We start from the raw sequence: 23,814 nt of genomic DNA on the forward strand, positions 1-23,814 counted from the left end.
CGCTTGTACCGACATTTTGTACAAACAGGAATAATCGTCGACCAATTAGACGGTCGACGGTGGGGAGGGGGAGGGAGGTGGAGGAAGAGGGGAAGGTTTTATAGTTAGGCAAACCTTGCGAGCAGCTAGGTGCGCCACGGATAATCGCGGCCATAAATAACATTTATCGGTTGCTCGGTGGTCTAATTGCCAATGATTACCGTACGCCGCACGAGAAAAATTGCCAATTTACATCGAATGCTCGCTCTTTCCACAACCCTTTTTCCGCTTAGTTTACTTGCCCCAGACGTTCGATTCCAGATAAGAGGTTCCTCCTACGAAATCAGCCCGTGTTTTATTACAACCGCGATCCTTTCCTTTCCTCCGTCCAGTCACGCGTTTCTCCCCGCTCTATAAATTTATTAGAATTTCGATACATCGTTACTTCGTGAGATCGAGGCGGTAATCTTTTTTTCTTTTTTTTTTTTTTGATTGATCGCTCATCCATTTCTCATCCTAGACCGTCCGATTTTTTCCGTTTTTTTTTCCCCTCTTCTCTTCTCTTCTCTTCTCTTCTTTTCCTTTCTTCTCTGCTCTTGGAGATACGAGGAGGGTTCGCGTTCACCACGGTGGATAGAGTTGGATCCCGCTCTCCTGAATACGCAATGCGATTTATTCGAAACGTGGCGTATAAAACACAAAGGACCGTGTATGATTGGTAAATTATTGAGGCATACCGGATTTGTCGGCCAATCACGTAGCGGTCTTAAATAATTCAGTGGAAGCGCGAGAGGATGGTGAGGAGCCGGCGGGGAAAATCTCGAGGAAAACGGCTAGGATGCGAAAATATTACGAAATATTGAGTTTAAACTTGCGAAATCAATATCTTCTTCTTTCGGTGGGGGTCGGTGTGCGATAGGTGTGACGAAGAAAGAAAAAGATGGATCGTCGTTAACATCGAAACAGTAATTTTATTTCAATTAATATTTCTATTAGATAGAACTATGATACAAAACATATCTATACTAGCGAACGTACACACTTCCTTACGTATTCTCGTTCGAAGATTTTACATGCATCGTACATAGCATCGTATTTAAGACGAAATGGACTAAGGTGTTTTTTTTTTTTATTTTTCTTCTTTAACGTTTACGACGTTAAGCAGTTTGGATACGTGCGCCGATGGAGCAGATACTCTCGATGATGCGGGTGACACGATAGTGATGACTAGAGATCGCCTACCGCAGTCGCTATTATATCGTAAATCTACGAGTTTTTCGGTTTTCTTTGGACGATCGATCGATAATCGATACGAGACGAGAACGAATAATACGGGTTTCTCTATCTATTCTTCTTTCAATTTTCGTCCCAGAGAAACGCTTAAAACGTTAGGAACTACGTTTCGCGCGATCGTAAAATCGTGGAGTATCGTGGAAGTATTCGTTATGCTTAGAAAATATCGAACGAAACTTTTCGAATAGTAAAAATTCGATAAAAACGATGTAATGGCGAACGATGATAGGCTCGTTTCGCAAAAAAGAAAAAAAGAAACGATTACTTTTATTCCGGCGTGCGAGAAAAGTGTTCAAAGAAGGGATCGCGACGAGAATGAATCGCGATTGACGACACGATTTTACAAAAAAATTTCTTCGAATTATCAAAGCGACGCCCGTCTTAATTTTTCCTACGTGTTTTTCTCAATAAAATTTTTATCGATTTCAATTAGGAAAAAAAAACGTCTCTTCAAATTTCTCACGCTAGAAAAGTTTCGATCGTTTCGTTTCGTTTCGTTTGAAACAATGTCAAGTGGAGAGTAATCCATGATCGAACGATTCATCGCAGCACGACGATCTATTTATCGTCGAGAACCAGGAGAAAAGTATTCGTTTCCCGGAAAATTATCGTATCCGACAGGCGTAAGCCTATTATCGTTCGAGGGATCGCGAAATTCTTGCCGGAGGCGTGCCACCGACAAATCTTGGCCGCGCCGCGCCTCGAATCGGGGGAAATAAAACATCTTATTCGGCCCGATCCGAGAGAAAAGAGAGAAGTTTCGGCATAACTCAGCCTCGTTATCTGACTCGCAAATAAGGCAACGGAAAAGTTCGTGACATCAATCTGGCCCTCTGCCGGGAGATTCGAACTTGAAACAATGCTTAAGTCACCCCCTAACGTATGAGCCCCAAGGGGTGGTTGGGCTGGCTGGTTTTGGACGGCGAACCCAACCGATTCGATCTGCCAACTCGCTCGCCAATTTCGCTCGGTTGCCCGGTCCTTCCACCTCCGGCCCTTGCTGCTCGTCCAGTGGTCCAGTGGTAAAGCTAGATTTACCGGCGTGGCCCGCAACGGACAAGCAAAGTCGGCTACCAAGTACGGGCAAACTTTGATCACCCCTGAGCATTCCGTTTATTCCCGCGCATTGTTTCCCCTCCCCACCGACCTCTTTCTTCTTTCATCCCCCATTTTCCTCCCTGCACTGCCTTCTGCTTCTCGCTTTCTCCCATCCCCCTCAAATCCTTTCAAATCCTCGGATTTTTTTACGTTCCTAATCACATTTATAACTCGCGAAATTCGAACGCGATTAAACTTGGTCTAAAACAGCACCAATCTGTCTTTGACGCGCATCACGCGCACGCTTCAGTCGTACAGTCTTGAAAATTTTGGGCAACCTATTACGTCATGGATAATAATAATAAATTGGGAAGATACGTAGGAAGATTCGAGGAGATTTGTTCGGAAATAATATGACGTAATAGGGACCGATTTAACAGAGTACTACTTAGATTAGATTTTTTTTTTTAGAGAAATAGAAGTTGCCATTGGAAAATGTGTCTACGCGGAACGAATCAACGAACGTTCGTGTTACATTGGTCACGGATCGAATTTTCGTTTCATCGACGTTGTCTCGACGAACGAATCTCGAACGGACTTTTCAAATAACGCCAATAACGAACGAACGAATTCCGAGTGTTACTACGATAGCGGCAATGACGATGACGATGACGATGATGACGATGATGTCGACGACGACGACGACGATAGAAGACGTCCGTGTTCTTGTTAAACGAATTTGGCAACGCGTTTGGATGATACGATCGATGGCAGACGCTTACTTCGTTTGTCATTTGGTATCGTAAGGTGCCTGTGCATTGATACCGTTTAAATTATTCATGGAGTTGAGGATATTATGGGCGCTAGAGCTCGCGGGCGCGTAGCCATTGTGGTTATGGGTCGTCTCTCCGTTCACTTGCCTCTGCGGATTAGGTGACATGATCTGGAAAAAAGAAAAAAGAGAAGATTTGTCGAATTGTAACTGGACGTAAACTCGGACGTTAATAAACGGTATAAATAAATTTTATATCACGAATCAAGGATCGAACGATAAACCGTTTTTGGAACCCTCTCTTTTGAATCGTTGGTGAATCTGAAGTAGAGAGTAAAGAAAAATGGACAATCTCCCCCCTCCTCCAGCCTCCTAATTACATTCGCAATCAATCGAGCGGGCAACGCCTTAATCTGATTCGAACAATTATTCACGACAGAGACTTAAAACTCGGAAGAGGGTCGGTCGGATTGGCGCGGTGAAAGGGGTTGACGCCACTAACGAATTCGTTTTAGACACGGCAGTTCCTGTTCCTCCAGAACCGTCTACTCCGATTTTCTACTCGAAAAACAAAGAGGCCAGAACAGAGCGAGCTTGTATCTCGGCTCAGACGCGGAGCGAACGACTCAACTTGGGCGTTTCCTTCTCGTTCTTTCCTCTCCCTCGTTCGATATCCTCTCTTTCGTTCTTCCTCTCCTCTCCTCTCCTCTCCGTCATTTGCTCTCTCGGCGTTCAACCGTCTCTATCTTGGAGCCATATTCATCGGAACGGCAACGAGCGGAAGAGAAACGGAGAGAAAAGAGGGAGAAAGTGTGGAAGTAGAAGCGGAGGGTAGCACGAGGAACAAGAGATGCCGCTAGGATAGATAAGTGCCGTTGAAAACTTTAAACTTGGTATCTCTAGCTCCGTTGTTCCCTTCACCATCAGTTTCTCTTAGTTTCGCCGGCAAAGGTGTTAAATTATACAGGCTTAAAATTCGGCAGACCGTGCCGCGCAGCCCCCTCCTCCCCTCCTAACTGACGAGATCCCTCCCTTGCCATGATTTTAGAGTTCGCGAGTTGATCATGCCAACTTTCCAACATCCAACGACGAACGAGCCCAGGCATTCTCATGATTTCCCTGACGCGTGTGTGGCGAACTTGTCCGCAAAGTGGTTTGAACAGTTTAGGGCGAGTCCAAGGGAAGAAGAAAGGCTGTTTAATAATTCTCTCTCGAATATGATACGGTTGAAGAGAGGCTTGAATTATGAAATACCCTCTTTCTTTCTTTCTTATTTTCTTTCTTTCTTTTTTTTCTTTTTTTCCTTTTTAATTGGAAAGTCCAAGGTGCGAGTGGCAGTGAAAAATTCGCGCAGAGCGAACGGCGAGGGCCCAGTAATTAACCCGTAAATAATTATGATAAAAATGACAAAGCACCGCCGAAGAAACGCTTTATCACCGTTGCAAGGGAGACTTTTCTCCCTGGCAAGAATTTCTAAATCTTCTTGCCGCAACGAGAACCCTTTTCAGCTTTTCCGCGAGCCGACGAGAGCCAACCACCACCTTCCTTCCTTCCTTTCTCTCTCTCTCTCTCTCTCTCTCTTCATCCCTCCCTCTCTCCTCGATACAAACGCCCTTCCATTTTATCTCTTTTCCTCCTCTGCTTTCTCTCCGTTTCTTTTTCACTCCCCCAATCCACCCCGCCAGAGAATACCCCACACGTAATTAAGAAATCTCCATGGAAGGCTGCGGGCCGCTGTTGGTCGGTAGCACCACGGTTAAATTAAGTCTATGACTTATTCAAGTTTTATCTACAATTGCCAGAGACGGAATTACTGTCCCATGGATTTACTGCCGCGTCTTTGTAATCAAACGGCACTCGCTCTGCAAATCGTTTGCACAGATACCGGATTACCGGTTACGGTATTAACGGAGATAAAAATCAAGCGCGAATCACGCGTTGAGATTTCCGTTTCCGGAATGGAATGAAATTTTAATTCTTCTTTTCAAATTCGCCAACACGCTTCCGGATTCTCTAAAAAAAAAAATCGTTGCAATCATTTCTTTCTCTTGGAACGACGAGCTTCCATTGTTCCCTCGACATTGTTTCTTCAGACAACCATTCTTCAAGCTTAACGCACCCTCTCCTCAACGTTATCATTATAATCTTATGCACGCGTTCATCACTTTCGAATTCCTTCGCATATTTTTCCACCCAATTATCCTACCACTGACTGATATAGAACTGTATATTTACACCGTTCTTTGGTTAACTCCGTGGTGCACGATTTACGAAGCAGCGTGAACGGTAACCTTTGCACGTCGGCCACGAATAAGACATTAATCGACGAGAGAAGGTGAAGGCAGTTTGTAACTGACGGTAAATGCGGAGAATCGGGGGGAGAGGGAGGGTTGTCGGTGGTTACCAGGAGCTACGAGAATCGCGTGTCATTTGTCCGTTGATCTCCCGGGGTTGGGAACCAGCCAGGTGGTAGCCGCTTCCTCCGCAGCGCCGCTTTTCTTAAGCGCAAAAATTAGCGCCACCCTCTTGCGCCTCGATCCTTGCTCGATCCATCCGCTCGAGGCACGAGATGAGAATTAGCCACGTCGTTTATCGAAGGAGGATCATTTAGAACTGAACCTCGTTATTTTACCTCGGGATTATTACATCGCGTTGGGATTCCCTTAATGTGCTCCATCATTCGGAATTTCCAGCCAGTTTTTTCTTTCTTTCCTTCCTTCCTTCTTTCTTTCTTTCGAGTTACGATTCTCAATTAAGTCTCGCGTTTAGTTATATTTGAAAGTTAAACGAAAAAGGTCTAAAATGTATTTGGGAAAGTTTCGACTTCGAAACTTGTTCTTCTCTCTGTGTCTCTGGGAAAGGGATCGTGCAATTTTGTCAGTCGATTAAACCAAGTGCGGGAGAGAGAGAGAGAGAGAGAGTTTCTCTTTCGGTATAATAAGTGGACGTGGAAGTAAGTCCACGCGCTGCGTGTAATAATCGTTACAAAAGAGAGTAGAGAACGCCGCAGAGAGTAGCGTTTCCGTTGTTTCGTAACTAAACTCATAATCTCGCATAAGCTCGCAACCTGGCCTTTCCCATGCGAGCTTTCTCCTCGTGCATTATGAGAAGGGACTCGATGCGAAATGTAGTCAAGTATCTAATAACGCGTTCGTTAACAAGAAAACGATGCGTGTGATTCGATATTCCCTCTCTAAGGGGATTGTAAAATTATTCTCTTATCCTCCATTTTTCGTATAAATTTTTATCCTCTGTTTTTCTTTCTTTCTTCTTTTCTTGGAAGATCGTAATATCGTATAAGCTTGGCCAAGTTGCAAATCATGGTTCGATAAGAATGACGTATATATTCGAAAGTTTAATTTAATTCAGCCTCTTCGTGCATGTTCCACCAACTTTCGAGGGTCTAATCGTCTGGAAGAAGTATAGAAGACGTTGTAATACCTTATTCGCCGTACGAATCTCGTACTGCACATTGATCCTCTTAAATTCCCATGTAGTCTCCGTCTTGGCATTAGCATATTATCTTCCGCAACCTCCTCCCTCCTCGTTCCTTCCCTTGTTCCACCCCCTTCAACCCTCTGATTCGCAGAGGACTTTGCAGACACTTGAGAGTTTGTTTTAAAACTCAGATAATCGTTTCGAACTCCCTCCCTCTCGGCCTGTCTCCCTCCCTCCTTCTTACGCCTTCTCTCTCCCCGCTGCCTATCCCTTTCTCAACGCCGCGCGTTCACCGCTCGGTCTCGAGGGGAAAATTAGATGAAAATAAGACTTCTCGCCAATTTTTAAACGCGTTACAGTTGTCTCTCGTGGGGGAGAAAGACAGAGAGAGATCACCGTGATATGATAAAAAGAGGCGATCGATAATCGATAAAGAAATTCGTCTCTCGAAAACGCTTTTCCCATCTTTAAACGCGCTTAAAGAATCGGGGGAAAAGCGTGACGCGTTCGACGGATGGAATGATCCGTTTCTAACGAGGCGTAACTTTTTTTTATAGGAAAGAGAGAGAGAGAGACCACGTAAGAGACGAAAGAAGAAGAAAAGGTTGGATCGTTCCGTGGAAGATCGGTGGTAATTGAATTTATCGAGGGTGATGACCGTCCTATTTCTTTCCATTCCCTCCTTTTTCACCCCCCATTACCGGTTTACCTAGGATCACTCGCCACGCTCGAGTTATTCGTAAACGCCTCACGGCCAGGCATTATTTACAAGAGCCGACGAGATCCTCCTGGAGCTCTCCTCCTGGAGCTCGGCTGAGAAAGATTGGGACAGCTGTCTGTTCTCAGGCAATCAGAAAAACTACGTTCCACCTCCTGTTAGGGCCGGGCCAACTTCGCCATTCCCATAGCCATGGCTTAAGGAGAGCGTTAGGGCGGCAGCTGCCACGGCGCTCACCCCACGGTTCGCGGTTTTTAAGAATCTTAACGCCTCCTCCCTCCCCACCGTCCCTCTTTTACTCTTGATTTCGTCAAGTCGAGATACCACCACTTTGCATTCCGTCGCGACGTTTAATTCCACCAACTTGGAGCCGGCTGGCCTTCCAAGGGTCGAATTATATCCTTTCCTTCCTAACTCCTGTTGATCGCCCTCCCTCCTTTCCCCCCCCTAATCCGTTCCCACGATATTTACACGGTTCGACGAAACGGTTTTTCCCTCTTCTCGAAAGAGGGAAACGGTGGAAAACAATACGATGATTGATATCATATCGTTGCAGATGCATCTCGTCGAAATTAGAAATCTCGTCTCGTATCGCGTTTCCAATCTCAACGTGACAATTAACGGAGGAGAATACGCGGAGCGGAGGAACGATCCTCGATCCTCCGACGTTATCTATCGCGTCAAACTCGCGCCTGGGGGGAGGGAGGGAGGGGGCAGCCCTCGGCCTCGGTCGATTGTCTTTTCCATTCAGATGCTAAATGTCAAAATGACATTCACCATTTCGAGGAAATGGTGGAACGGGCCTCGATGTCGCCTGGGCGGACACCTTCGGGGATGTTGGCTTCAACGATCGAAGGTATTCACGGTCCGGGAACGACACGTCAAGAGGGATCCATCAGGCTTAACGTAATAGATGCTCAAACTACATTAGCATGCCGCGTCGATTATTGGCATTAGTCTGCCATCCCGTTATTTCACGGCATCGGTCATTTATAACCCCTCCCCCTCGAGTCGTAAACCCATCCACGGGAACGGAGATATTATCGTTCGAAATACCATCGTCATCGATCCTCCTCCTCCTTTCGCAACTGCGAAACGAACAGCTACGAAACCGCGATGATTTTTTTTCCATCACATGATTCGTAACCAACCGTTTCTTTCCAACGTTTCGTGTTGGATTCGATCTCGAATCGTTCTCAGATCGTCGTTGCGTGCCCGAAAAGGAAATCGCTGTGACACGATCGCGCCAAGATTTATGCGCCGCTTGACGTTTCTCCTTTCTTCTTTTTTTTTCTTTTTCTCTCGAAACAATCGGTTCCCGTACTTTGGCGCGCGATTCCTCTCGCCCTTGGCGGTGTCGCGTTACCGTCGCGGATTTTTTTTCTTTCTTCCTTTCTTTTTTCCTTCTCCACGACACGCGGATTTCGCCGACACTTGGTATATACGCAGCGAACTGATATTAATTGAACGAAACAACGCACACGCACACGGGGATCGAGGCACGCATACGGAAGGACGTGGACGCACGCAGAAGGCTTCCGCCCGGGAACATGAACACTCACGTGGTGTAGAAATAGAGTCGCAAGGGTTAGCAACCCCTGAATTACACGCAGCTCTCTGGCTGGTTGAGGGGAGAAAATTTGCATATTATAAGTAGTACACGGTGGCGAGGCTGATATGATCGGGGGCTGGGGACCTCGTTGTTCCGTGCATGCGTACGAATCGAGCGTGTGCACCGGCCACTCTTCCAAGCAGCTCTTAAAAAGTTTGTGTCTTGAAACTTCCTACGCTTCCTTCGTTATACTTTTCTACCGATTATGCGAATCGTCCCCTCCGAAGGGAAGCAAGGGTTGAGGAAGAAAACCGAAAATAACGAAAGAGTCGAGACAAAATTTATTTCGACGTTTCAACGACGTTTTGCTAAAGTGATCTAGATCGATCCCGAATCTCGTAACGAATTGCGCGATAGATATAAGGGGAGGGGAGTTGGATCGAGTAGTTAATCGGTAAATATTGCGCTTTGGTAAATTACGGTACGTGACGTGCAAAGCGTGCGAAAGGGACGTAAACACCCTTGCAAGACCGTGTGGCCGGATTAAGTAGATCGGATCCTGGTTGGGTCAGACGGCTAAGGGCTTAAGAAGATATTGTTTCCGGAGCACGGCTGTTGTCTCAAGATAATCAAGAAACTCGGACGGCTTAACACCGAAGACGAGTTTATAATTTCAACTTGTTGTTGCGCGAAATACCTAACTTTTCCATCGATCATCCGAGCATATATTCCATCCATGGAAGAAAAGGAGACATATATTCTTATTTATTTATCATATCACCTCACGTGAATTTCAAATATCTTCCTCCTCCTCCTCGTTTCCAATTTTCTTTTTCTTGAGAAAGGAAGGAGATTCGGAAATTTCAACCATGCTCAACCCCGCTTAACGCGCTGGCATCTAATCTCTCATCCGAAGTGAATTCTTTCGCACGTTCCAGCGTCGCCGAAGAGGACGGATCGTTACGGTATGCGATGAGGCTTGCTCAACGGACGAAGCTTAATTAATAAGGACACGCGATATCCCGACTCGTAAGACGATGGCTGGGGCTGCTAAAGCATAGCTGAAGCCTCGAGGGAGTCCTTTGTTGTCGGGGAGGGTCAGGATGAGCGACCTGCCACTTTAACCACCCCTTCCTCCCGCCGTCTTAAGGGGTTACGTCTTAAGGAGTTTTCAACCTTGGCGCGGGAACATCCACAACGCGGGATCGTGATCCCCCGCCGTGATTCAAAGCACATCCTGGCCGCGCGGTGAAAGTGATACGGTTGCATGGTCAGCATACATATTTGCGGCGGAAGCATTGCAAGGGGGGGAGGGGAAGGGTGATATCGACCACGTTTATAGCGGTATCGCTGTCAAAGCGCGTCAACCATCGGGGATTATACGGGGATCCCAAGGGACGGCGATAATCGATGAATGAACGGATGCTTGGGAGGAAAAGGAGGAGGTAATTTCTTCTCTAAATTTTTCAGAAGGAAAATTCAGGGCGGAAGCCTGTTTAATTTTTTGGTGTTAACCTGCGGTTGAAGATGGAACACTTGTCTCTTGATCTGGGCCAATGTCGCGGTCGATGGTGGATGGACCGCCATGTTGGCGAAGACCAGCCTCTCCTCGTAGTCGCTCTCGCACAGGATTTTGTTCTCGCACAAGAAAAATTTGTCCCCCACGCAGAATCTGGAATCGAAACGAAGTTAACGGTTAAAAAAAAAAATTTTCTTTTCGCTTCTTTTTATACCGAAATTATTGTTCGATTCGTGGGAGGCGATGATCTCGCGGGCGACGACGAAGCGGATAGGGGAAGGGACGGAATTTCCGGAAGAAATTCCGAAGAGGTCGAAGAGTTGACGGGAGAGTAGGCGGAGTAGTAGTAAAGCGTGCTAATTCCTTTTAAGACCGTTTTCCGTTCCGCTCCGTCGAGGAAATTGCGAGAAAATAAAAACAAGCGGCGAAACGGCACGCCGGGCACACCCGTAGCTTCCGAGACTGTCTTCGAGCTCCTTTAAATGTAAATTTCCACTCGATTCGCAGACGCTACGTCGTACCTGGATTACCGCCTCCTTCTCTAACCTTCTTCTTCTTCTTCTTCTTCTTCCTCCTCTTTCAAACGTCGAATATCGAAATCGAAATCGAAATCTTTCCTCTAACGATCCATTCTCCTCTCTACGTATCGGCGCCTTTTTTTTTTCTTTTTTTTCTTTCTTTCTTTCTTTCTTTTGGGAACCTGTGCTCAGACACTTACGTTTCAGAAGCCAGCGAACGGCCACCCTAATTGGAGTTTCGGAGGTACGGCGATGGAAATGATGGTTTTAAAATTCAACGAATGAGATCCACGGGTATTTCCCGGTGATCTCCTCTCCGCGGTAGCGGTGGCATATACAAGAGAAACGCAGATTTCGAAATGGTGGCGAAGTACGAACGTGCTTCGCTTGCGATATAAGAGAAATAAGGTTGCCGCGAGGGTTATACGCATCGACCAACTGTCGCCGGGGGTAAGAGGCGCCACTAAAATCAAAGATTTCGCATTTTTCCTTTTTTATTGCCGGCTTAAAAGTCAATTTTTCCTGTAACCGCGGTGCAAGGGAGAACGGGGAGGAGGACGGGTGGGGCGAGCGGGATTCCTCTGGATGCTCGCATAAAGGACGATACGCCGGAAATGCTAAAGAACCTTTGGAAAACGAGGATCACGAGGGGTGGCTGGTTTCCAACGAGCACAATAGATCCTCACCGGGATCCACGAAGGGACTCGAAAATCGTTTTGTCAGGATACAGCGACGCCTTGATATTCTTGTCAGGTGCCGTGAACATCGCTCTCTCGGTGTGTTATACTCTTCGTATCGACCGCGTTACGAGGAGAGCCAGTTCCAGGGATTTGTCTTGCCGAAAAATAAAACGACATCGCCCTTATTATTTAATCCCGTGCCGCGTGTCGCGCACTCGTGTCGATCCTTTTCTCGGATGGAAAATGATCATCCATCCGTTTACGAATTCGTTTCGAGTATTCTTCTTTTCTTTTTTTTCTTTTTTTTTTTTGTAAGCTTAAGAGTCTCGAGAGAAGACGATCTCGAGAGAAAGCGTGGAGATCGAGGGAAAAAAAGACGCGTACGTACGCTATAAGGGGTGTATCTTGATATCGTAACTCGCAAGTGTTGAATAAAAAAAGCGTTTCTTTCTTTCTTTCTTTCTTTTTCGAGGAGGGACAATACACCGCGTACATACATACAACGTACATTGCGTATTCAACGGATGACGTGCTGCCCCGTGCTCGGATCCTGTTTGAGTTTTATGTCGGGATTTCTGTCGAGTGGTTTATACCGCCGCTTATGTAAATGCAGACGTGATTTTTTTCACCACCTTTTGCACGGGAATATGCAGAGCAATTTTGCAGCATTCGAAACAGCAGTCAGCGGGATCGCGATGTGAATAGGTATCAACGAATTAAATTTATATTGCGTATTTTTTTACGCGTATCTCGAGTATCTAAATCGTCCTCCGATGATTCGTTCGTTGTTCCAATTTTTCTTCTTTTTTTTTTTTTCAAATTCCAATGGAAATGGGGCGACCAAGTCAGCAACCAATCTTCGTACATCTAGAAAGAAAGATTGTAGAGCGATTTCCGATACGCGAACGAGATCGATGGGATGATTTAGCATCATCAAAAATGAATTGAGATAACATCTGTTCGGGTAACCGACGTCGCGAACGGTCGAAAAACCCGTTTTGATTTCTCCATTCTTTTCTTTTCCATTCTTCTTTTTTTAATTCCACGATTTCGAATGTGCAGGAGGAGGAGCAGACGGGAAGCGAGAGAGAGAGAGAGAGAAAGGGAGGGGGAGAAAATAGCGAGAGAACCGAAGAGCGATCGGAACATCTAGCATGGACCGCCATAAAAAGCAATGCTCCACCGTAACGGGGCACGATAAGTGGCATGGTGCGAAGTAAAATCGATCCCGGGGGCAGGCTCGAATCGTGCGCCATAAAAAGGGAACATTAGAGCGAGAGGACGACGCGAGGCGCGACAAAGAGAAAGAGGGATGAAAGCAACGAGATGGTGGCATAATGGTGTTGTGATTTTCTGGCTAGATACGTCGGGTATAGATCGTTGCCTCGGTGCAACGTTAAACGCTTCGGGCATTAGCGGCGTTAAATGGCGTCGAAACGTACCGCGGCAATATCGTTTCGCGGTAAATTTACAAAGAAAGTTTTGCTAATTCTTATCCTTTGGTATACCCTTTATATTTAGAGTGGATAGTTAGTACGACTTTTCCCGAATCGAAAAATCCACAATATCGTTCGATCCGCTCTTATCTTTGCCGATTTTCCACGTGTAAAAGTTTGGAATAATGATTGGTAGATTATCATGACAATATCGTTTATAAAAATTGTTAATTTCCATCCTTTGGGAAATCCTGTAACACAACTCGAAACACAAGTTATTACGATTTTAAAACGATCTCGATGGAATATCGTTTCGAGCTCGAGGAAAATCGTTCCACCTTTTCAAATTTTCGCAATATGTGCAATGTTTAGACAAGAATGCGAGGATTTTTCCCTCCATATGACCGGGTAGGGTAATCGGAGAGCGACGACAGGAGGTTGTCTGGCAAACCGCGTGGTGACTTTGAACGTTGCTAAGTCGAGAGAAAGCCTCCGAGATTCGTCGGCAAACAGAACGAGTTGTCGAAGCTTGGAGGGTGAGAAACCCCAAACGGCAACACTTCGCCGTGGTAGAGGCGGGTGGTGGTTGACGGTGGTGATGGTGTACACCCGGTTGGCGGTAAGGTGGTCGCGAGGAATAAATTTTGTACTCGATCGCGGAATCCCTACCGGGAGAGAAAGCGCTTATATTCTTGGTAGTTGTCGCTAGCTCCTACTCAATTTGCATCAAACTATGGAGAGACAAACCGGCCCCCTTCCCCAACCATCCACTCCATCCCTCCGGCAGAGCCACCGTTCTAGCACCTGATGGAGCTGTACAACCTTCCCCTCCCCCCTTCTACAGTCGAGACTAACGCGTTTAGCAGAGACTCGAACCCCTAATCAGATCTTGCTCCGACACGGGGGTTTCTAAGGTGCCGCTAAGTGTGAAGTTAATGGAGTCAAGACGCTTGCTCCTCGGTTGTCGGGGCGTTCGCCCGACATCGCGTTAGGCGCGTCTTGCCTGTTTGGGAAAGAATGGTCGAAGAATGTCGCTTCTCTTCTGAATAAAACCACCGTTTCAAACCGTTCTCTTTCTACGGAAGCTTGGAAAAGTATGATACTCTCTCGAGGACGAAGAGAAGATGGGTTATCCCGAACTATTTGAATATCGATAATTCCTCCGATATTTGCAGCCTATCTCTCGTTAGCCTCGCCCCACACCATATCGGGGCTTTATTTCGATAATGGCTGCTTACCTAGTGCGTTCTCCTGTTAATTAATTCAGACTGTCGGGGTATCAGGGAACTGTGACGCGCTAATTCGATCAGAAGTGAATTCGCTCGGTTTGGTAGCGAGGGGCTGGTCGGCGCTGGAGCCGCTTGGGGGAAGTTGGCGCTGCCTTTGCTTCCAAGACAGATTTACCCCGGTAGACAGTTGACGTCGCTATCTAAATGTCGGTGGCGAGGCGCGTCGGAATGCCACTCGATAATACACAACGCGACGTCTCGAATCCGCGGCTCATTGTCCGACCGTAGCGTGCACGCTGACATGGAAATGTTCACGGGCTCTACGTCATGTCACGCGTCCCATCCACGTCGAACCGTTCGGCTCCAAGATTCCAGCAATGGAGTGGAGGGTTTTTTTTTTCCTATTTTTCTTCTTTTTTTCTTTTTTTTTTTATTAACGATTCCCGAATTAACGATTCAAACTCGGTCGAAAAGGGGCGAAAAAGCGGAGGAAATTCGAAATTTTCGCGAGAAAAATGGAAATCGGGGCGGGAGAGGGTTCATTTTCCATTCCACGCGGGCGTTGGACCGTGTAAAGGGAGCATTCGTCTTTCTATTAATTTCTGCGCGGCGTGAAATTACGCGGCTCCACCGACCCTAAGCTATATTAATAACCCAGATTACGAAGGAAATTAAGACAACGATGGGCCGTTGATACCTTTAGGAACGCGGCTTTGTTGTTTCGGCCGAAAGGGTTGGGACTCGCTCGGATGAAACTGCGATATTTCCACGCGTCGCCCCTCCCTCGTCTTTCGACCTACCCTCCCCTGTAATACCGCGTCTTATCGAACAATTGCAACGTATCGCCCTCCGTTTTAACGGGGAAAAGTAACCTACTCTACCCTCCGTGCGACGACGTTCCATCCCTTCCCCTCCCCTCTAACTTCTTATATTATAATACGTATCGGTTCGTTCCTCCGCCGATATCGTTCGGTCTTATGCTAATGGCAATCGTATTAATATGTAACGAGTTCGAACGAGAGAAAGAGAGAAGAAAGAAAGAAAGAAAGGAAGGAAGGAAGGAAGGAGAAAAAAAGAAGGAATGTTATCGTAAATATGCGTAGGCCGAGTAGAGTAGTTTGGTCGGTCGGTTGGTATATAAGTTTGTTTGAATCGACTCTCGGCGATATCTCGACGGATCGATCGGTTTGCTCGCCCTCGTCGGTCGGAGAAAAAGTTCCAAGGCAAAGCGCAATCACATCAAAGATTATTTCCGCCAATAAAACGGAAGTCGAGTTTCGATGGAGAAGCGGCTAGAAGAAGCGGAGCAAGGGAGGAGGTTGGTACGAATGGTTCTCGGTTGCGGGGACAGGACGAGAGAGGGCAAGAACCGTGCTAAGAAAACCAGAGAGAAGGGGGAAGGGTGAAGAGAGGGTAAAGATAGAAGCGGGCGGGAAAGCGGGGGAGGAGGAAGCGGCGAGGTTAACCGACACAAGCTCGGCAATAAATCTACCGTTCGCCCGAAGCAGGTACTTATCAGTTCTCCGGGATCAGCCGCGACATCGGCGACTGCGAGAAAAGCCTGGCGGGCCCCCGTCTCTCGCAAAATCGACGTACAACCTCGAACAACCTCGTCAATCTCGATGGGTACGCGCGCGTATATATACGCGTGTGCCGATCCGTCGTCACCGCCTTCCTTCCATCCTTCCAGCAACGTGTGCGCGCGCGAGCCGTTGTTAGATGGAATGGAGGAGGGAGGGAGGAGGGATAGGAGATGGAAGGAATGGAAGGAAAACCGGTCGAACCGTTTGGCGAGCGTTTGGCTCGAAGCGTTGCTGGACGAACGGAGGTGGAAAGGAGGAGGAATCGCGGCCTCGATTCGACGCGCGATTATCTCCGTATTGGGTGGATATGGCAGCATAACCGTACGGATGGTCGGCCACGATCGATGCCCATTTCGAAAGGCTAAGCTCCCACTCTGCATAATTGCCAGTTAACGGCAACGAACTATAATACGCTCGGCATGGACGCGCACACGTGTGCACGCATCGAGGACGCGCGCGCGTGTGTATAAGCCCGATTCACGGGCGGACATCGAGAGGGGGGGGTGGAGGAGGAGGAGAAGGGTGATGGGATCTCACCCTCCCGCCCCGGAGCCATCGGGAGGCATCGATTTTTCCTTTTTTCCCTTGTTTTTGTTTTCGAACGCCGCCCGAACGGAACGCGATGATCCTTCAGCCCGCTGGAAATTGACAAAACAGTTTTTGGCAGAGCTGGCCAGAGAACTTAATTGGTGAATATAACGAGGGAATCTGCCAATTATGGCAGCGGCCGTCGATAGTCGATCGATCCGCATCGGGAACGCGTAACTCCGTATTCGTGTTCGTGCATCGTGGAGAAGTAGTCCGTAATTCCGGCGGATAAACTCCGGCTAATTCGAACGGGCCAATGAGAGACGGGCCCGCGAGGTCTCGGTGTTCGAGAGACCGGAAGCGGAGGAACGGGATCCTGCGCTAAGTCACTTTGGTTTACGAGTGGTTACCGTAACCGGTACGAGGGGAAACCAAGGGGTTAAACACGTCGGCTCGCGTCTCTAAGTTTCCTACCTACTGAAGTAGCCCGTAGCGGCTTGTAGCGAGCTTGATCTTTCAACAACGAAACCTTCCACGGTAGCGATATCGAATATCGAAGTTATCGGCCTCCCTGCCATCCCCGTAACCGTAACCGTAACCGGGGGGCATTGTCGAGGTTTTGCTCTCGGGAGGGATCCGTTCGTCCTTTCATCTCGCGACAGCAGGAAGATGTGGTGGATTATCGACGAACGAGACGCCGCTTCTTTCTCGAATATCTTTCTTCCTTCTTCTCCTTGATAATGATAATAGTAGTAATAGTAATAGTAATAATAATAATAGTAGGGGATCGATTGAGCGCGATATTATAAACGGTGTGGTATGATAGGAAAATTTCACGTATGTCGGAACAGTGCGTGGAACGAACGATCCGCGGATTTTCACGAAACGCGGATGGCGGAACACGGGGACGAAACGCGTAAAAGTAAGCGTGCGGGACGTTTAAAAAGCGCTGATTCAATTTTACAGTCGAAAAGAGAGCGGCGTTACCCTCGATGCATAGTTGCGCATTGTGGATGACAGGGATACCAGCGATGGTGTTGACGTTCCTGTAATTTGGCTGGAAAATATCCAAATTGTTCACGTAATTCTACCGGAAACTGTAGATTGTTTCGATGTTAATTCTGTCGTTAAAATCAATTTCAAAGCAGTCCACGCGAGTCATTTACTCGAAACGGCGCGATGCGTACCCGGGTAACGGGTGGGGGAGGGGGATGGGGCGGATGATGAAAGCCAGCCGTCGCTCTGAAAAAACATTCAATCGTTTCGTGCCGTTAGGTTTTTCATTTCATCGTTCCAGGCCTCCACCGCGTTGCCCTTCTCCTTCCTTCGATTTCGCTCTCGGAGAGCGAAATCTCCTCGCCTATTATATCGAATCGAATCGGAGCGTATCACGGAACGGATTTAATAAATTGCACCCCACGGAAGAATAATGCGCGCCCCTCTTCCCCTGCAAGGGTTATGAATGTAAACCCTGAAATTAAGCTCGCAATTAAAGAGAGATCCGATGGATGGAGCCGATTTAAGCGGATGAAACTTATCGCGTGCCCTATTTAGACCCTTTGTTTTTTCCTCTCTAAGCTCGATCGATTCTCATCGTCACGCGTGTTGTTATCAAAAAAATAACGCGATCTCGTCACGATGTAACGCACTTTTAATAAATATACATATCCGAGAGAGAGAGGAGGGGGAGGAGTACTGGAAGCACTGCCGGGACTCCTTGGAATTAGAAGGTAAGATACTTCGAAGGTTTAATCAACGAATCGGTCCCCCAAGACTCGCCTCGCGCAGGACCGTGAACACGCATAATTCAAAGTTGCACGGGCCACGGTTTAATTACCAAATCTTGTTCCTTGAGTTTGGGTGCAGGCTGCGAACTTCTTGCCTCGGTTAATGCGCGCGCTTTATTATCATAGAGAGAGAGAGAGAGAAACGTCGTGGCCGATGGTGGTGCTTCGGTGAGATGATAATTTCCCTTAATACGATTGCTCGTATTCGAAAAACACGGGATCAGCTCCTTATCCGTTAACTTACAGCTCCGACTAACAGCCTTATCTCGCTTAGGGCAGCTTGTTTGACTTCTAACCGGTGCCTCCTTCTGACCGGTACCTCTTGATAACTGAATATCCTGAATATCCAAGAGGGATGGAATAGAGGTAGGGTGGGGAAAGAAGCGAGAGCGACGGAGAGGGCGGAGTTCTGGTAGCAGGCTTAACTAGCCTAATCCTTTCTGTGGGTCGGCTTTGCATTAAGCAAAGTCCATCAACTTGGCTCGAGGTAAAGCTCGAGGAGTTTCGAAGACTGTATATAGTCGAGCATTAATACAGTATTATCTAATAATTGGCGAAAACTTTAATCCCCGAACTTCACGGGCGAATCATCGTGTTTGACGTATTCGACGGTATCGATTCCTCGTCCCACTCGTCCCTCGTTTGCCAGAAATGAAAATAGAACAACGCTCGACGCTTTTTTCGTCGAACAGCTACGCTATTTTTCCTTCCTTGATACGCGAAACTAGTTCGTCGAACGATTCGAAATGAAAGGAGGAAAGAGAGAGACAGAGAGAAAGAGAGAGAGAAAGAGAGTTAATTCTTAGGAACGAAAGTAACGGCCATATTTCTCAATAAACGATAAATCAGCTAGGACGCCGAGTAAGGTATAACGCCCTCTCTTATAGATCGGATTTCTTCTTTCCTCTTCTCGTGACACATGTCTTTACCTCGCTTTTGGCCCTTTGCTCTTTCGTTTCCCTTCCGCCGTCCTTCCACTCTCGTTCGTTTGTCTCTCTTCCGTCGCCTTTCGAGTCTCCAAGCCCCATTAATCTATGGTTATCTACGGCGCGCGCCGGATAAGTGCGTCGGAATGAGCCATTTCACCCTTGGGAGTTCGAATCCATCCTGTACCCTCGAAGAGAAGCCCATCCATAGACTGGCCCCTGGGCATCCTTCTTTACCCTCATGATGAGCTGTGCGAAACTTTCTCTTTAACGAGATCATAATGACGGTGCCAACTGTATGTATACGGAAAAGAAACATTTCTTCTCCCGAACTTGCTTCTTTTTTTCTTCTTCTTCTTCTTCTTTTTTTTTTACGGAACTCGACAAGAAAATTTTATCCTCCGCTTAAAGTTATGCGCGTATATAAATTCTAATACCACGTGGCGATCCACAGGGCGAACTAAGGGGGCGATGATACCGAAAGGGGCGATCAAACGGCATTACGTCAGCAGGTTGGCATCGTGGCGAATCCTCGAACCCGTCGTGTTGTAACACCCGTGGCTCCTTTCCAATGCCGGTGAATAATGCCTGTAGGTTATCTTTTCACCTTCGAGGTTCATAAGTAAAGCGGAAAACCGGCCTCCCCTGGCTGTTGTCGGTAGATCCGACCTAACGAACTAAAGAACAACTTTACTTTTCGCACGCGTTTCGGGGATCTCTCTCTCTCTCTCTCTCTCTCTCGTTCCTTTAATAGCCACGTCCTCCACGTCGAGGCCGCCCTTATCGCAGGGAAAGTTAAGTGGAAGAAAATGCGTCTTCTAAAAACAGGGAGACAGCGAGTAAAGTTGAAATTGATGCACTGGACGGGACCCTGAACCCACGAGGTTTACGTAGCCTTGCGTGTCTGCAAGCTGCTCCCGAAGAAACTTTTCAAAAGTTCCCTTCGATCGGACGACCGATCCGTTATCGTCATCTCTCTCTCTCTTTCTTCGCGACGAGTCTATAAACACTTTTGATCTTTCGTATCAATTCGTCAATACATCAACCGATGTATGCTTGATACGATGCGAGAAAATTCCTATAAACTGTGTTGAAAAATTCTCCCCTTCTTCGTTTCTTCTTCTTTTCTTTTTCTTCTAAGACGAGTAATTAGAGCGATGTATTCCAGGTTCAACGTTTATTAATTCCCCGGACGAGAATGGATGGAAAATGAATCGAACGGAGGGAGAACGGTTCACCTATAGACAGCGTTATTGCGACCGTACAGCAACCGAACAGTCTAGGTTTCGGAACCGACGTTGGACGTGACAAGTGATATTACACCGAGTCGTCTAACTCCGTTGCAGCCCGCTAGATACGGGGTGTCTGACACAGACGCTCGGTAACTCAGAAACCAATGTGTCACAGAGGAACAACAGAGGAACGCTTCGGATTGCGCCTTAGTTTCATTGCGCGACCTGCCCGAGACAGCCGACAATCGCGATTATTTCGCCTCTCGGTTCGTTTATCATTCCGTAACGGGGATAACAAGGCGCGTACAACCGTTCCGTTTGAACAACATTCGGAACGCATTCTTCGATTGGGAGTGGGTGGGGGGGGGGCAAAATTGCGCGGCAAACATCATTTTTCCGCCCGTCCATAATATCGCGGACCCATTGTTTCATCGCGACGCGTGACGAAGCATCGGGGATACAGATTATAAATCGCCGGAGGTCGATGGGAAAGGCATCGTTCGATAAATTGGGATTTTATTATCGCTAATAACCACCCCAAATTATTGTCTAGCGATATTTACGCCGAGGCTAACCTCCAGCACCACACGTTCGACCGCGCGGGGACGGGTGCGCGGAGGGGGGGGGGGAGGGGGGTTGGCAAGTGTGTGAATACTGCGCCGCGCGTACCACCACCCACGCGTAAACACGGACGCGCGGTACGCGCGCTTTTCGTGATCGTATTTTCACCATTATTTACGCGTCGCGTGCATACGGTTTTCGCTTCTACGCGGGCTTACGAATGTTTATCGACAAAAATTAACGGGCAATTTGTACCGGGCGCATTGTCGCCGGTAATTATTATTTTATCGACGGTCACGCGCGAGAGCGCGACCGATCTCTCGCGCTCTCATTATTTATTGGCTCTCGTATTCGATTCGCCAACGCCGCCACTACCACCACCACCACCACCACCACCACCATCACCGACCCGCACCGACCTTTTCGAAGAATTTGCTTAGCGGACAAACGTGAATTCGCGCGATTATTATCGGCCGTTCCGCCGATTAAATCGGTCGTTCCTTCGTCGCGCTAGTCCCGATCTAATTTAAACGATCAAACGTTTCCTTCTATCCTGTTATTATACAATTCGATCAGATCCTTCTCTTTCCCCTCCATTTTTTTGAATAGCTTTCTGCTTCTTCCTTTCATTTTCTAGCACGTCGAGTTGTCACGCTCGTTGTTTTCCCAAAGATCGGGATTCAATTGCGAAAAACTCGAACATGTTTCGGACCATTTCGCCCCTTTACGATACCCTATCATATACGTAGGGTGTAGTACGTAGATGCGTAGATGGCGACCGCCGTTTTTCGTAATTGGCTTGGCTCATGCCAAGTCATGCACGGGGAAAAGAATTACATTTCGTGGCACGCCGCGCGTTGTTTATAAACGTGTATGCACGCCGCTGCGTGGAAAACAAATGTTTGTAAAACACGGAGGCTCGGACACGGACGCCTGGCACCGGGGTCCACCATTGTGCCCCCTCGTAAACCCGCCAACCACCCTGCCCGCTTTACAACGGTGACGCATCGAAAGGAATTTCGCGACGGGAGACAATGATCAGAACAGAGAGAGAGCGAGAGAGAGAGAGACGTGTACACACACACACACAAACACGTACACACAGGAGGAAGAGTCGCGTTTCACGCGTCACGCATCGCGGATGCACTCGATTATATTTCGATTATGGTTATAGTAAATCTAAGCGGGGCGGGGGGAGGAGGAGGGGGTGGTAGATAGCCCGAGGGAAATCGCATTAATTTCTATAACGACATTCACCGCGGTGCGGCAATTTCGGTATCGTTTTATCGGCGACCACGTAACGCAAATACGCGCGCCCTATCCGTGTGCGCCCACCCCCTCGCGCGTGTACGCGATACACGAGGCAGATGTGAGGTGTGCGCGCGCGCGCTCTCTCCGCGCGTATACGTATACGCCACCCCCGCGTATCTACCGTCCGCTTCAGCTAATTTCGTGTTTGCTCGATTAATTTCCCGCGTTTAACGGAATTTGATGTTTCGTTAATTATTCTGTCGTGCGCGCCTCATACCGCACGCACACGGACCGACACGCATCCACCGCTCTCGCCCACCCCTCCTCCCCCTCCCGCTCTCGTTCACTACTTTTGCACGCGGCCATGTCCGCCGCCCTATCCTACTCGTTTCCCGGAGTACGCCGCGCCGCGCCGCGCCGCTGCGATCCGCTAATATCGCCGCCCCAATTGACAGCTGGCGCGAATGTAATTTATACGTATTGTTTTTCCGCCGTGTGTGTGATTTTTCCCTTTTTTTCTCTGTTTTTTTTTCCTTTTTTCCTTTTTTTTTTTATTTATTTCTAACGGAAATACGGTATAAACGTCAATTCCCTGGCAGGGTCGCCCTACGCATCTCGCGTTTAAAATATATCGTCGAAAAAAATGTGTCCTGTAGAGTCCTATGGACGAAGGGTGGAAGAGAAGGAGAAAAAAGGAGCAGTCGCTGACTTTTTCCTCGAGAGTTCGTTTGTTCGTTCGAGAATCGGATCTTCGATCGGATTACTTTTTTTTTTTTTTTTTAAGGGGGTGGTACGTTTTGCTCATTTCTCGGTTGAAATCGCGAGGAGAGATCGGTGCACGCGACGATGCACGCGATGAAATATTAAAATAGGCAGAAGTGGCTCGAGGCGTTGTTAAGACGGGTAAAGCTGACATTACCCGAGGAGAGAGAGCTAATCGCAACTTGTCAGGGTGATATAGGGCATGCGTATGCGTTATACGAAGAAGAGTTTAATGCCCCGTTTAAGCCACGCGAGGCTCAGCTACGTCCATTTTCTAACAAGCCTCCTAAACCGGAGATTAAGTCATCACTTTGCATGAGAGCGCTTCAAAAATCCGAGGCTTAAGTCTAGACACCGGAACCGGCGTAAGCGAATTAATTACGACAAAGAGATCGGGATCGATATCATCTCGATCCCTTCCTCCGTCCTCCTCCCCATTCGTTCTTATTTTTATTTATTTCGATCGAGCGAAATAAAAGAAGAAAAAAAAAAAGGAACGATGAAATTTCATCGTAAAAATGATAATTTTACATCGCGAAACGGATGGCAGATCTCGTCGATTTATCGATGTTGTTATTTTTTCATGGGATCTACTCGTGCAACGTATCCTCCATCGAGGTTGATCCAACGAAAACAAAGATCCAAGTTTGCAACGTTGCGTAGCCTATTATACATACACACGGATCTCCCGTTTGCCCGACTGTCGGGGATTGGTGGGGCGGCGCGGGGGGTTTGTAATGGGTGACGGTGTGGGCGCGGGTACACCGTTGTTGGCGTGTGTGTATGCATTTACGTGCTACGTTGCCAATGATTTATGTATACCGCTAATTACCAGCATGCACTGCACTGTTTTATCCGGCGATCATAGTTTTATTAGGCCAACCTGTGCATTGCGGTATTGTCAGCGCCAAAAGCACCGCCGGCGAACAATCCGTGCCGGCTGCGTGAAATGTGCCACGTTCACGGACTGCGCGATCGATTAACGTTTTCGTATAAAGATTCCAGCCGAGTT

General features: G+C 47.6%; 1 protein-coding gene across 1 annotated transcript in view; it reads right to left on the reverse strand.

The window, feature by feature from the left end:
- Positions 1-927: 927 nt before the first annotated feature.
- The window catches only part of LOC410866 (LIM domain only protein 3), a 65,259-nt gene continuing 42,372 nt past the window's right edge, over positions 928-23,814 (reverse strand). The window contains exons 5-6 of the mRNA XM_394342.7: positions 10,306-10,462; positions 928-3,253 (exon numbers count right to left, since the gene is read on the reverse strand). Coding sequence (XP_394342.1) covers positions 3,101-3,253; positions 10,306-10,462 — 310 coding nt within the window. The 3' untranslated portion in view covers positions 928-3,100. The remainder of the gene's footprint in view (positions 3,254-10,305; positions 10,463-23,814) is intronic.

The sequence above is a fragment of the Apis mellifera genome, linkage group LG2, assembly GCF_003254395.2.
Source record: "Apis mellifera strain DH4 linkage group LG2, Amel_HAv3.1, whole genome shotgun sequence".
Classification (NCBI taxonomy): Eukaryota; Metazoa; Arthropoda; class Insecta; order Hymenoptera; family Apidae; genus Apis; species Apis mellifera.